At 45.1% G+C, this 14,037-nt stretch overlaps 1 protein-coding gene across 1 annotated transcript in view; it reads left to right on the top strand.

The window, feature by feature from the left end:
* YWHAQ (tyrosine 3-monooxygenase/tryptophan 5-monooxygenase activation protein theta) overlaps window positions 1–14,037 on the top strand; it is a 23,032-nt gene continuing 8,995 nt past the window's right edge. Inside the window, exons 1-2 of the mRNA XM_083827992.1 lie at window positions 1–199; window positions 987–1,371. Of these exons, the coding sequence (XP_083684118.1) occupies window positions 1,078–1,371 (294 nt within the window). The 5' untranslated portion in view covers window positions 1–199; window positions 987–1,077. The remainder of the gene's footprint in view (window positions 200–986; window positions 1,372–14,037) is intronic.

A 14,037-nucleotide genomic window follows, 5' to 3' on the forward strand; every position in this document is an offset into this window, starting at 1 on the left:
CGTGGGCGCGGGCCCAGCAGCGGCTAGGCTTGCCTGCGCCGCCGCCCTTCAGCGCTGCCTCCCTCCCTCCCTCCCTGCGTCCCGCCCGCCCGGCCCGGCAGCGGCTCCTTTCTCTCCGCCACCGCCCCGCGCCCGGCAGCCCCGCGGCCGCCGCCCGCCCGGCCCGGCCCGGCCTCGCCTCAGCGCAGCGGCCCCTCAGGTGAGCGCGGCGACCCCGCGGCCGTTGTTGGGGCGCCCGTCGTGAGGCGCCCGTCGTGAGGCGGCCGCCGCCGCCGCCCGGCCCCGCCTCGGCGTCCTCCATTTTGTGAGCGCGGCGCCCAGCGCTCGGCGGCGGCGGGCAGCGGGAGGTGCCGCCCGGCGGCGCCGCCATTTCGCACCCGGCCGGCCCCGCGGCTCCCTGCCCCCCCCCCCCCCCCGGCGCTCACCGCGGGGCCCCGGCCCTCCCGGAGGGGCTCTTGGGCCCTGCGGGGCGATGCCCGGGGGAAGCGGGGGGGACCCGGCCCTGCCCGGCCCCGCCGCCAGGAGGCGAAGCCGCCCCCGGCCCCGAGGCTGGGCGCTGCCTGGCGGCCACTCTTTGCTCCTTTATTCTTTTTTTTTATTATTCTTTTCCCTCAGGGAACGGCTTTAAGCGAGGCCCGCTTGGCTTGCGGCAGTTGGGTAGCCTCCTCAACCTCCTCGATCCCTCTCGCGAGGGAAAGGTGAGGGGAAAAAGCCCGCCCTGACCAAGCGATGGGTTCTCAGCTCGCTGTGCCTTCCCGAGCCGAGTTTCCCGGCCGTCCTTTCCCTAGCAGTGGGTCCTTGAGACCGCAGCCGCTCCCGTCGGCCCTACGTGGAAGGGCGGGATGATCCCAGCCCATTTCTCCAAGATGGGCAGGGAGACACGCTCCCTGCATTCCTTCTTTTTAGGGCTCTGCAAGGGGTCATACAGTACAACATTCATTAGCATTTGATCCCGGAGTGATGGTCGTTGTCTCTTTTTCTTGCAGGTTTTGAGGTGCGTTCTCTCGTTGGGAGCGTGACGTCCCCAGCTTCTCCTGCCTTCGCTACCATACCTCTCCCGCCCCACTGCCAGCCACCATGGATAAGACCGAGTTGATCCAGAAAGCCAAGCTGGCTGAGCAAGCTGAGCGCTACGATGACATGGCCACCTGCATGAAGGCAGTAACTGAGCAAGGTGCCGAGCTGTCCAACGAGGAGCGCAACCTGCTCTCGGTGGCCTACAAGAACGTAGTGGGGGGGCGGCGCTCTGCCTGGAGGGTCATCTCTAGCATCGAGCAAAAGACAGACACCAGCGACAAGAAGATGCAGCTTATCAAGGACTATCGGGAGAAGGTGGAGTCTGAGCTCAGGTCCATCTGCACCACTGTGTTGGTGAGTGGGGATTTTTTTCTCTTCTGTTTTTTTGAGAGAAAGAAATAGGATTCGTGTATGGTGCTTTGTGAGGACTAAGACTGGGAACTTGACTGGGGAATATGTGAAGTGTAAGGCCGGGGTAGGGGAAGTCAGTGCAGTAACTTCTGCAACTGTTACATGTGTTACCGTGAGGAAGGAGATCGTCTCCACCATGCTATGGGTGCCATATGTGCGGAGGTATTTGAGATATGTTCAGTTGCGTGTGAGATCCATTTTAGTTGGAGCAATCCATATGCAGTGTTGCACTAGGTTACCGCAGAGATGCTGAGAATTTAGGCTTGTGCCTGTTTGCTGTGGCTGCTTAGGTATTCATAAGATAAGATTAAAAAAAAAAAATTAGAATTACCTGAAGAAGTAAAGGGCTGAGCTAATAACTTGTTAAAAGCATCGTGGTGCTCACTTCATATACTATTTCATGTGAGGAAAAACACTCTTCATGGGGTCTTTAAGAGACACTTTAGGATTGGGGTTTTTGTGTGTGCGTGTGTGTATATATAGTGATTTTATGGAGTAAGACATCTTCACTGGAAATGAGAAGGAATGTGTAGAAATTGGCTTTGTCAGATTCAAGTTGATTTCTCAGGGGTTCTTCAAGATGAATTTGCAGTAGTTGTGGACTAATGTAAAACTAAGGTTTGAAGACAGGTGTAACAGACCTGAGCATGCACCAAAGCCCAGGAATAAATATGTACAAGCAGCAGAATTCCACATGCTAATGATAGTGAAAGCCGTATTGCAGTGCAGCAGGAGTGGTACAGACCTGTGTCAGCAGTGTGGAGGGTGCTGGACCCTGTTCTGCATGACCAGGGCGTTCTGGCTGCAGGAAGCTGCACGTGTGTAATGCAGTAGTAATTGCATGGCAGACCATCTTCAGTGGTTTGCTCCTCTTAGTTTAAAAAAATGTAATTTTTTTTATATCTAGTATTGCAACCATGAGAACAGGAAGAAGCAAGTCTTTAAGGAAATCAATAAGTTTTGAGGTAAATGTATCCTAAATTGGGCTAGGAGACCTGAATTGAAATTCGACTGGTTTGGAAGTAGCTGAATTTGCTTCTTGATTTATGTTCTGGCTCGTGTACAAGGGGTGCTCTGGATTGTGTTGAAAATACCTGTATGCTTCCTTGTGGGCTGCCACCTGGATTTTTCTCTAAATCAGTCAACGTGAGTTGCCTTTGCTTGAAAATTATTTGGAGATAGATTAGTTTAACGAATCAGCTGAGTTAATTCCTGAACGTATTTAAGAATCCCCATCTTTCAGAGAAGCTGTTCTACAGTTCTGGGCGTAGCTACGTTGCAAAAACTTCACCTTTGTGAAAATTATGCAACTTCTCACAGGAAATGAGAATCAGTGCCCCACACAAGATTCACACTAGACAGAGTGTGGTAGGGTGTCAGTGTGTGTGCTGTTGTCATTCGTCTCAATCTCCTTTGGATTCACTTGGGAACCACGTCCTGGGGCCTGGCCGTAAAGCTCGTTCTTCAGGCTGTTCAATCTCCCTCTGTCCTTCTGCTAGGTAATAGTTCTTAGGAGGAGGTTGTGCACAAAATCTCGTCGCTGTGCCATCATAACAAGGAGCTTGTGCTTCTGGGGGGAGAGAGAATGCCTCTGAGTGATAAAGGCAGTGAGCCGTATCACCCAGTGGCTATGCTGAAATATTCCAGCCGTATCAAATGGTGTACGGCAGGTGGCTTGGGAGCTGTGCTAACACAGACATTTAATGTCAGGAAAGCAAGCTCTTCCTGTCCTAGCTGACTTCTTCTCCACATTCTAGTCTTTTTCCCCCGTTACCAGCCGTGGCCTGGTTGGCAGCTTCATCCTTTCCTCCTTGCCTGGAAGGCTGCAGGAAGTAGTGAAGACAAACCTCCAAATCAGCATGCCTTTCCTGCTGTGCCCTGCTGGCAAAGGTGTGCCGCCTCTGCTGGGAGGGGATGACAGTTTGCTACTGCAAGCCTCCACGTTGTTACTTTCCCTTTGAGCACTGTGTGCAGTTCTGTGCTCCTTCTTTCCTCCTCCGTCTACCTACTGCTCCTACAATCTGTGAGTCAGCAAGAGAGAGGCTGAAATGTGCAGGCACCACAAAAGATGGGTCTCTTAAGGCTGAGCCACAGAGCGCTTTTGACTCCTTCTTCTTTGAATGGTAATTCCTTATTTACTAATCCTGTAGTAACTGCTGCCAGCTCTTTAGATCTGCAAACTTGACTCTCAAGGATCCTTCCTTAGTTCTAGGAAGGCAGCTAAACTGAAGCAACTGCTGGCAAATAGCATGGAAAGGTTGCTTGTCAGCTGCAGTATTTGAATTTAGCAAGGGTGGATGTTGGGTGGAGTGTGGCTGCTGTTAGTCATACTACTAGCAGTTTTTTTCAAAAGTTCTTTTTTTTTGCTTACTGGTGTGGCACAGCTTTTCAAAACGAAGTCTCTCTGCTGTTGTAGAAACCTTCATTTAGAAATACTTGTGCTGGCGTTACGAGATCCTTCTGATTATTGATTTAAAAAAGCAGTAACACTGAATCTGCAATTATTTTTTTTCCTGTAAAGAGTGCCTCAAACTAATTAAAGGCGCTATTTTAGGCCGTGGTTTGATAAGGAACTTAAATTTCATCACCACTAGAATATAGCCATCCAAAATTAGGTTGAGATATATATATATATAATCAAATATATACATAATATATATGTAATATATACCTGTGTGCGCATATGCATAACTACATATTTACTAATTATGTAATGAGTGCACGCTCAGTGGTCATGGTAAGATATTCCATCTGATGCCAAGCAGTGGAGACGTTTCTTTAATTGTCTGCCTTGCGAGTAGCAGCCGATGTGATCTCAGTGCTTTTAACTGCTCATTGTATGACTGGTCTTTCAAGTGAGAGTGGCTCTTTAATGAAGAAATGGTATGACTGTCAAACAACCTGCATGAAGTGCTTTATTTGAAAGGTACGCTAGCAGGTTTTATTGAAGTTCCTGTATTGATTGACTAATTCTTCGGTAATGTAGAGAATTAATATTGAATTGTCCCTTAAGAATCACAGTCCACGTTGTTCTTGAAGCTCTCTTGTTCCTGGGTAAATAAATAGGTTGGCAACTTTACTTTTTTCAAGGTACAGATGAACTAGGTTGCTTCATACGCTCTGAGAACAAAGTTCACATTCCCTTAAGTTCTGTGAGTGGTCTGAGGCAGGGATACTAGATGTAAAAGGGATGGATGCGCCAACAGCTTGTGCATGATTAATGAAAAAATGTATGAAACTTGAAACAAAGAACGCATGATACCAGGCTGATGCTTTATTTTGTGGATACCCCATGACATTAGTGACTTCACATTTTCCAAAAGGGGTAACTTTTGAAGGGGAACCCCTCTGGGGATGCAGAGAGGGACTGGTTTGAAAACCTCAGTCCCTTTGCACATCAATAACTGGCTTAATGTTCAAGTTCCTTCATTCTTTAGGTAGAACTAGTACGGTGGAAAAAAGACACCAACCCTTGACTGGAAGCAGTTCACCCTCCACCTGCAACGTGGGGTTTTCTTCCATGTGTGCTCAGCATGTTGCATATGGTCAATGTCTTGGTCCCAGTGTGGTTTGGGCTCTTCATGGAGCAATAGAAATTGAGATTTGATGACTATGTGCTTATGGTTTAAAACATGGAGAAGATGCAGTGGCTAAAGTTTTATTAAGGCTTGGAAACAGCTGTGTGCTTACTCCTCATGTCTCTAGCTGAAACTCAAAAGGTTTTTGATCTGCTTTTAAATTTCTGCAGGATAGCTACATATATGAGGTTCTCTTTGTTGTTTTCAAACTTTTTTTTTTTAGGATATCCTCTGCAAAAAGTCTTATGTAGCACTGTCAGACCCAGTATTCCTGGACATGAGCGAGTGCACTGTGAGCTTCTAGAAATGGACTCGCAGTAACATTACCCATGCTCAGGACACTTTTCTATGCCCCATGGCGGTGTCTGCAATAGTCTTGAGCTGTAAGGTCTATCTTATTTCAATTTTTACTGTCTTAAGATTGAGAGGATGCTTGTAAATGTTTGATCTTCAGCGAGATTGCAGGGCTGATTGTCGAAAGCCCGGCGCAGCGTATTGCTCTTGCCAGCTCCCCTTTCCTTCCTTCCTTCCTTCCTCCTCCCCCCAAGGTTGCAGTGCTGTTAATACTTCTGCTTTGTGTAATTAAAAGACTGTGCTAATAATAAGGGTGAAATCTATATCCATTTCTTGTTTTACTCCCTTTGTAGATCTCTTCTAGAGTTAATCCCTTTAATTAAAAAGTCAAAAATCAAACCACATATTAGAAAAGGCTGCTTTTGACGTGACCTTCAACAGCACAACTTCAGAGCTTCATTGGAAATGGAGCTGGTGTTCTCGTGCAGAAGCCAACAGACTCCTTATGTGAACTAAAATACCTGATGTTGGATGATGAATACGCTTTGAACATAAGCTTCTTCTTCACCACTGTTACCTTTGACCTACAAAAAAGTGAAATCTTGACTTTTATTTTATATGTAGTAGTCTGTTAGGTTGAGTAAGTGTGAGCTTTGGGCTACGATGTGAACAATTCCGAATTCCGTGTCCTGTCAGTTAATCCTCTTTCTCTGCTTGCCTATTCTACATGAACTGCCAAAATGTAAGCAGCAATCCATAATGTTGTAGAGGTGAAACTGGCAGCTGAGTAAAAGGATATTAGAGTCTTTTGATGCCGGGGACGATGCAGGATGCAGTTTTGTTCCGAAGATCAGATACACTAACCACTGAACTTAATGCTACTTTTGGACTCGAATTAGTTGTCCCCATAGTAGTTGGGACAGCGTCTCAAGCAGTTTTCTGCCTTCTTTAAATTAAAGCAAATGCTGTTGACTCATCCTCATTAAGTAACTGACTAAAAAACTAGCTACTTCATGGCTCAAAGCCAGCCCGTAGATTGGGAACACTGCTTTTTGGCAAATGCACAATTGCGGAGTTAGCATTAAATGAATGTTTTAAGTTCAGATCGTGAATTCTAAATTTAACTTATTCATAGTTGTTCCTTGTATTGTGACATTTTTTTTCCCTTTGTTAGAATCTGTTGCTGGAGTACTATGCTTCCCTGGGAGGAAAACTGAATCCACCTCTAGGAAGGTTACAGAAATAAAGCCTAGGATGCACTGAGGTTCTTGAAGCAGCTGAAAACTGTTAGAGCCCAACTAAAAATAGTTCCAGGAATTAAGGTGGTAGCTGAGGCCTCCATTGCACGCAGTCATCACTTGCTGCATGCCCCCCACACCCTCCACCGAGATGCTGAATTTCTAAAATACATCGAAGTGGTGAAAGATACGAGATAAATGGCTGCAAGGTATCCTGTCTGAGGTTCTGAAAACTTGTGCCTCTATTTGTGCATGCAGTGTCACTTCCTTTGTCAGAAGCTACTGGGGTGAGTTTAGATCACTGATTTGATATGCATGGTTATAGCAATCTTGAGACCGGGGTTAATTAATGTCTGGTGAAGGTTGGAAAGCATGAAAGTCAGCTTGTCTGTTCTTAAAAGTTTTGAGAAGTGATCAGCACCACTTCTGCAAAGTCACGCCTGCCAACAGCTCTGAAAGACCTCTCCTGAATGTTATCATCCTGTGAGAAGCAGGATGTGGAGTAATTGAAAATAGGAAATCATACTGCTAATGCAGGTGACCCAACTGTTGAAAGTAGGGCAGCCAAAGCTTCATCCATCTCCAGTGTCAGATCCATTTTTTAATGAGGTTAAGCTATAAATTAACTAGCATGGCTGTAGTCGAGGCTATTAAAGCTTTGTTTGTACTGTACCGCAGTCTACTTGCACGTTGAGAATTATTAAACTTGGTGGAGGTCATTTATTGCCTTGGTGGCCTTGAGCAAATAGGATGTACTCACTAGCTAGTACTGGACAACCAAGGCACAAATTTATTCTGTTGATGCAGTGACGCTTTTAACACACTTTTTAAAATGACTATCATGATTACCTGCCAGCCAGGAAAGATGCCAGTAAGACAACTACATTAGGTAATGATACAGTGGATGTCTTTCTGAAGTAAAAAGAAGTCTGTATGTTGAAGAGACAGGACAGGACCCTGGACTTCTGTGCTCAGCAGTGGGGAGTATCAGGCATTCGGAGGGAGGCAGTGAGGAAAACTGAGGGGCAGGGATGGTAAAAAGTCCGTGGATGTACTTTCTTTATGAGTTGGCTAGGTGGAGGTGTTTGTTAATGAGTTATATTCTCTTGTTTGTGTAGATCTTGTTCCTTCTTTCACATTACACTCCTGGTCTTTGAGCCTGATGGGCTTACTGCCCCTAGATGTTACTTGCTGTTAGTGTTCAAGTGCTTTTGAATTTAACAGCAAACACAAAGCTAATTTTATCAGAGGCTAACTAGCTAAGGTACATAGACTGTTCTCGAACGCTTGTGGCGCCTAATTTCACACAGCTACACTGAGTTCATGGGTCTGGTGTTTCCAGGTTCCTCCTCATTCTTCCTGTGTCCCAGGAAGCCAGAGCCAGTATCAGAATGCTCCAGCGGAGCACGCAGCTGCCTTGTGAGCTTGTAACTTGCTAATTCACTTCATACAGCTGAAGAACAGTTCGTGTGAACTGGGCGCCATAGACATAGCAGGCACTAAAAATAATTAAAGTGCTGAGTTTCATGTCCTGTGGTTCTGCGCGCCCAGCGAAACATACGAGGCATAAAGACCTGTGAACTGGGAGGTCCTGAATTAGCTGTAATCTTGCTTGTGCCTTGTGCTTAATTTGTAAAAGGAATGAAGTGTTTGAGTTCCCAATTTCTGACCTTGAGGAAGGTCTTTACCTTGCTCTGGTGATCTTTGTCTGGTCTTTAATACATACAGCCCATCTGCTGAGGCAGTTGGGTATAGGAACCACGGTAGGCTCTGGAAACAGAAAGCTCTTTTGGCTCTGTTACTAAATTTTCCAAATACGCTGGACACTGCCTTATCAGGCTGACACCCTCGTATTTCCTGCATAAAACTTCTTCAGGAAGTTTTTATGTTGAACACTCTTTGCAAAATTATTGTAAGCAGAAATTGTCTTGAAGTGGAAGCAAGCAGGCAGGGCCTGAGCACCAAAGTCAAGGTTCACTTGCTGTGGGAACTTGTTACAACAAGGTTATCTGGAAAGTTGGCTTTTAGCTCTCAGTCTTAGAGGATAGGCTTCGTAGCTGGAGCTTGTCTGTTTTGTGGAATAACATATTACTGGCATGTTGCTGATAAGCCAAATGAAAAAAACATGTCTGTATTTTTTGTTTCCTTCAAGTTAATATAAAGCTGAACAGCATAAAAGGCTTTTCCAGCAGCATAAAACAATGGGAGGGAAGGACATCTAAATTTTATTACATTTCTGGATTTTGGTCATAAGAAGCCTCTGATCTAGGGCTCCCAAACAGCAGAACTGAAGCAAGTCAAACTTGGATTGCTACCCTGCAGGGTTCATTTGATAGCATGAAAGGCTGGCTTTAAAAATGAGATACTCAGGAGCAACTTAAACCCCGCTAGCTCCTGCTTGCTGTTGTTCATTTTGAGAATTTAGTCTTGTATTTCAGTAACTTCGGAGCTTCTGTAGCTGCAAAGCACAAATATTTTTTAAATAGAGATTTCAAACAGACTTGGACTGCTTGATTCCATTGTATTATGGGAGTTGACAAATGGAGGACGCTGGAAGAAACTTTTAGGTGGTCAGGGTTCTGAAGGGAAGGACTTGTCAGTGATACGTGTTTGCTAAGGGGAAAATAGCACTTGAAGTATTTGGAGGAATTAGAAATCTGGAAAACGCAATCATGGAAGAATGCTAGAATCAATTTGAGATAAATCTGTCGGATACTAAAAAAATTTCCTGAAAGCTTTGGCTGTGCTGTACAGCTGTTATTTCAGCAAAAACTGAAATTATTGAAAAATGGCTTTTTTTTTTGAAGACTCATTCCTACATTTGGCAGGAGGAGAACTGGAAAACTTTAGACCTCTTCCATAAAATCTTGAATAATCCTTGGACTTCGGGTTGTTGGTTTTGTGTGATGAAAATCTATAGAAAGGAGAAGTTGCATTTCCACACACTTCTAGTTCCTGGCTTACGTAGTTCTTTGGGGACCGTCTAACTTCTTGTTTTAGGAGGAATGTAAGCACTGAACGTAAATGCTGGATGAAATGAATCTTGGCCCCAGGTGGGAGTAGTGTGGGCAGGCGTGCTGCTGCAGCTGAAGCTTCCAATGCATCTGCTAAGTGGGATTCCAGATCCTTTGTTCAGGGCCAGTCCCAAATAATGACTGCCAGTTTTGAAAACTATGTAGACAAATACTCGGAACCAAATGGAAAGATGAATTAGATCACCCTCCCCGTTTCCGTGGCAGGTATGCGTGCCTCTGCTCTCAGCAGTGCTTTTGTCAGGTTGTCTTAAGCCATTGTAAGGCCAGGGCATAGGAAAGGCACAGGCACATCTTAACATAAAAACAGAAATACTCATGTCTTAGGAGGTCTGCCGGAAAACCATTCAATGTTCTCCCAAAAGGAGTCAGTGCATAGAGCTCGAATCCAGAAGGATGAAGAGCTTACTTCTGCTGAATTACGGGTTTGAAAGTAAAGTGATGGTGCTCTTGCAGCGGGGGACTCTCCCTTTCCTGTCGAGAAACCAACTGGTGAATGTTAAAACACACCTGGGTTGCAGTGAGTCACTCTGTGGACTTTGGAATGACTGATTTCGACTTGAAACAGTTGAGGAGCCTTAATACCAATTTACTAGGTGATTAAAACAGGCAGTCATTTGTGAGTACAAGCATTACTGAAAGGGCTGAGCCTGCGCTGATGGTGGATGATGTCAAACGGCTTGGAACACCCGATATTTGGACTGCATGAACTTGCAGGTGATAATTGTCTTAGGGGAATATAGCGGTCTGAGCCGTGTCACCAACTTCTTAGCTTTATTTTTTTTGAGTGCAGGTGGTAGAAACCAGTTCCCTGTGTGCTGCTTATAGGTGTCTTTCCTCACATTGGATGGGCTTTGAGAAATGCTTCAGACTGGAGGCTTTTTCCAGGTATTTTGTATGTTGTAGACCTGGCTGAATTTATGTAGTGTCACACACTTCACATGGCATGTCTGTTGGGTTCGAGCTGCTTGTCTTCCAGCTGAGACTGAGTGTGGTGTTGAATCCATGTTCGGAGTGGTGAGTTAACCTGCTGGAAAAATAAAGTGGTGTTGACATGCGCTCTGCACGCCAGTTCCTTTTTTAAGGTACCTTGCATCAAAAATAGATTTTTTTGAAACGGTTTCTTTGCTGGCATGTGACCAGTTGGCTTGGTGGGATTTGGCCAGTGAGCCTCTGCTGTTACAGGCAAGTGCACCACTAAGTAATGAGATCCTTGCTCTCACCTGTGTAACATCTGTTCTGGTGGCTAGCTTCAGTACTTACAATAAATAAAAGCTTAAAGAAAGTTGAGTGTCAGCTTGGGAAGAGAAGGAATGCCTTGGAAGCACTAATAAACTGAATCTAGGCTCTGAAAGACCTCTGAAAATAGGTACTCCGGACCGGTAGCACCTCTGCTGGCAGAGCTGAAGAACGTTTGGCCAGCAGAGAAGTTGTGAGCAGCTGAAGTTGAAGCTGGGCTCTTTTTATTCCATGGGGTTGGACTTTTTCCATCATGGTGTTGGGTTAGGAAGGAGGAATACCAAGTTTTTAATAGTATATGCACAGATACTGATGAGTTTATTTTTCTGACAAAGATTGTCCAATTTTGTTGGATTTTCTTTTCTGTAAATGATTTTTTTGTCATACTAGTCAAAGCCTAGCACAGAATTTAGTCTTAAATTGCTAAAACATGAAAATACAAATTGCATCCCCACAAACTATTATATTTACTTCTAAAGAACAGCATTTATAATCATATGCCCAAGAGATGGCAGTGGAATAAGTTTTAAATAACTTGAAGTAAGATGCATGGGTGAAAGAATGTTGCTGAAGCGGTCCTACTTGAAAAATGGAGCTTTATTTAAACTTTATTCACAAAACCCTGTGCCAGGGTTTTGAACATCAGCATGCTTCTTCCTAAAGATCAGGCAGCAATTTAAGCAGTTTATTTTTGGAAGCAGACTTTTGGGGGATGTCGCTACTTAAGATGTCTTTCTGATGGAGCAAAAGCAATGATGTACCATGCTAAGTTGGTGATAAAAGGCAATGCAGATCTCTCTGTTAAATAACTTGGGGATGGTGATGTCGATGCTTGTGACGGGCTTAGGTCATGTCTCGGTGGTGGCATCGTAAATATTTTGAGTTAGGAATTTAGTTTACCACGCTGAGAACTTCTTCTGAAGGTGCCTAGGCACACGATAACTTGGTAACTTCAGCTTGCTTTGAAAAATAGACCTTAAACTACTTGTGATCAGTAGCTAATCTCTGGAGCTGATCTGGTTCGTGTTCATCCTCTGGTACTGAACTGGGGAACGTGAAGAATGTAGGTATTAGTCAATGGCATTGGGATATATGTGTACGTTTATATTGATGGATTTCAGAAAGTCACGTATTAGATGATGCAAGCGCTGGAGGCAGTGAATGTTTCAATGTAGTACACAAGAATATATTTTCTAAAACTCATCTTTGCTGTCAAGATTTGTTACAGCCACGGATGTGGGAAGAGAAGTACAGATCAAATAGCAGGAACTATTTCTCTGCCACTTGAACACGCCACACAGTTAAGCTGTACAGAAGGTATTTAGTGAGTGTTGTGGTTGAACTGGATGTTTCAGTTGGGCTTGCCTTTAAAACAGAGTTGGTCTGGGGTACGGGTGATGTTCCTGAACACCAGGCAACAGAAAACATGTGGAGTGTGGATGGTACATGAATTGTAGGGCTGTGTGTGTGGTGCATGTAAGGAAAGGCTGACTGGGTGCACACACAACAAATAATTACGAAGGAGCTGTCTTGAGGGAGCTGCTTTGTCTATCTCAGGTACTCCAAGTAGAGATACGGCTGGCATATTCCTTCAGGGCTTGCTCTTCACAAAGCTGAAATGATAAGGAAGTGATGAGAGCAGATGAACTCAATGTTTCTGGCTCAGGTGAGTCGCAATGGCCTGATGCTGTGACACTGTTAAACATTGTTACTGCTTAAGCAGGGAGGGAATAGATAGTAAAAAAGGGTATCGGTTGGGAAGGAGCAAAAAGGAGAACTGGAGAAGGATGGAAAAATGCAATTGAAATGCAATTTTCTCTTGGCATGGAAAGGAATAAGTCCCCCGATGGGGGGAGAGAATGTCACAATGAATTTCAGCTTTAAGGGGGGAAGAAGGGGGCTGTTGCCAGGTTCCTGGCTGGCTTCTTCAGGGAACTGTTCCAGGGACCAGTTGCTCATGTTGCTGGCATCTCTTTAAGAAACAAATAAAGCTACCCTTCCGTAGGAGGGAGAAGGTACGTCGTCTATGGGAATGCCGTGATAGTGGGAGGGAAAGCGTCAGCACATCGCAAAGGTAGAAGTGAATTAGGACATGTAAGCAACACAAATGGGGAGGGAGAGGGGAGCTCTTGTCCCAACACGAGAGGACCAGCGTGCCACTTGAGAAGAACATCGCAATATCAAGGAAGCGGCAGATACCGGCAACGAATTGTCACCATGCAAACCTACTCCAGTGCAGTGACGCTGAAAACAAACGGTCTGATTTGAGAACAGACTTCTGACTCCCGCTGCTTCGTGCTGCTCGCGGTTCTGAGTCGCCCAGCAGCAGGGCAGGCCGGTGGCAGACAGCTCAGGTGCAGCTCGAGCATCGTGTGGCTTTTCATGGAAGCATCTAAGGCACCTTTTGCTTCATAGAGCAGGTAACTGCTGGTTGGTCAGGCCTCGATTTAGAAGGTGCTAAGAGCAATCGCAGATCTTAATCGTGGTGGCAACTGTATTTTGGTATATAATTTTCTAACCCACCTAAAATAAGATGGGCACATTTGTTTTATATGAAGGCAGACTGCCGTGATACGAAACTGTCAGAATCATACCTGTGGGAGTGCCTGACTCTGTCTTCAGGTAAAATTTTTCACAAGAAATTGAGGTGGCTGAGGTCTCCCTCATTGTTCAGACTACCAGTTTCCATTTTTCCTATTATAAAGATGCGAGTTCGTGACTGATTGCTGTCTGATGGAAAGGCAGAAACCCCCGAGCGGGGGAAGATAAAGAACGGATGTAGGAAACCTTGAGTTTTCTTGGCTATTACTGATTGCAGCAGTGTCGAGGACTGTCTGACAATCCTGATAAATGATAAAAAATCATTTATCTTACCCTGCATATCTACTCTCGCTGCCTCACCAACGTTTTCCATTTATTAGAGGGGAGGGTGAGATGGATGGTGAGACATGACAGTGATATCCTGAGATGAATGGCTCACTAAGTCTACCAAATATATTATAGATTTGAAACAGTCTGCATGGATAAATTAGCTTTGCTCAGTCTGGTTTTATTTTCTTTTGCATCCTACATGATTGATAAACAAGAAATCTTGTTCCATTTAAGGCTGTTTTAAAAAGGAAGAAGAAAAAAGGCGCAAATCTGGAACTAAGATGCTCTGCCCTAGCTGCTAGAGGCACAGAGCTCTTACCAAGGGGTTGTGGTAAGGATTTAGGAGGCCCTAGAGAT

Source organism: Anser anser (assembly GCF_964211835.1).
Source record: "Anser anser genome assembly, chromosome: 3".
Classification (NCBI taxonomy): Eukaryota; Metazoa; Chordata; class Aves; order Anseriformes; family Anatidae; genus Anser; species Anser anser.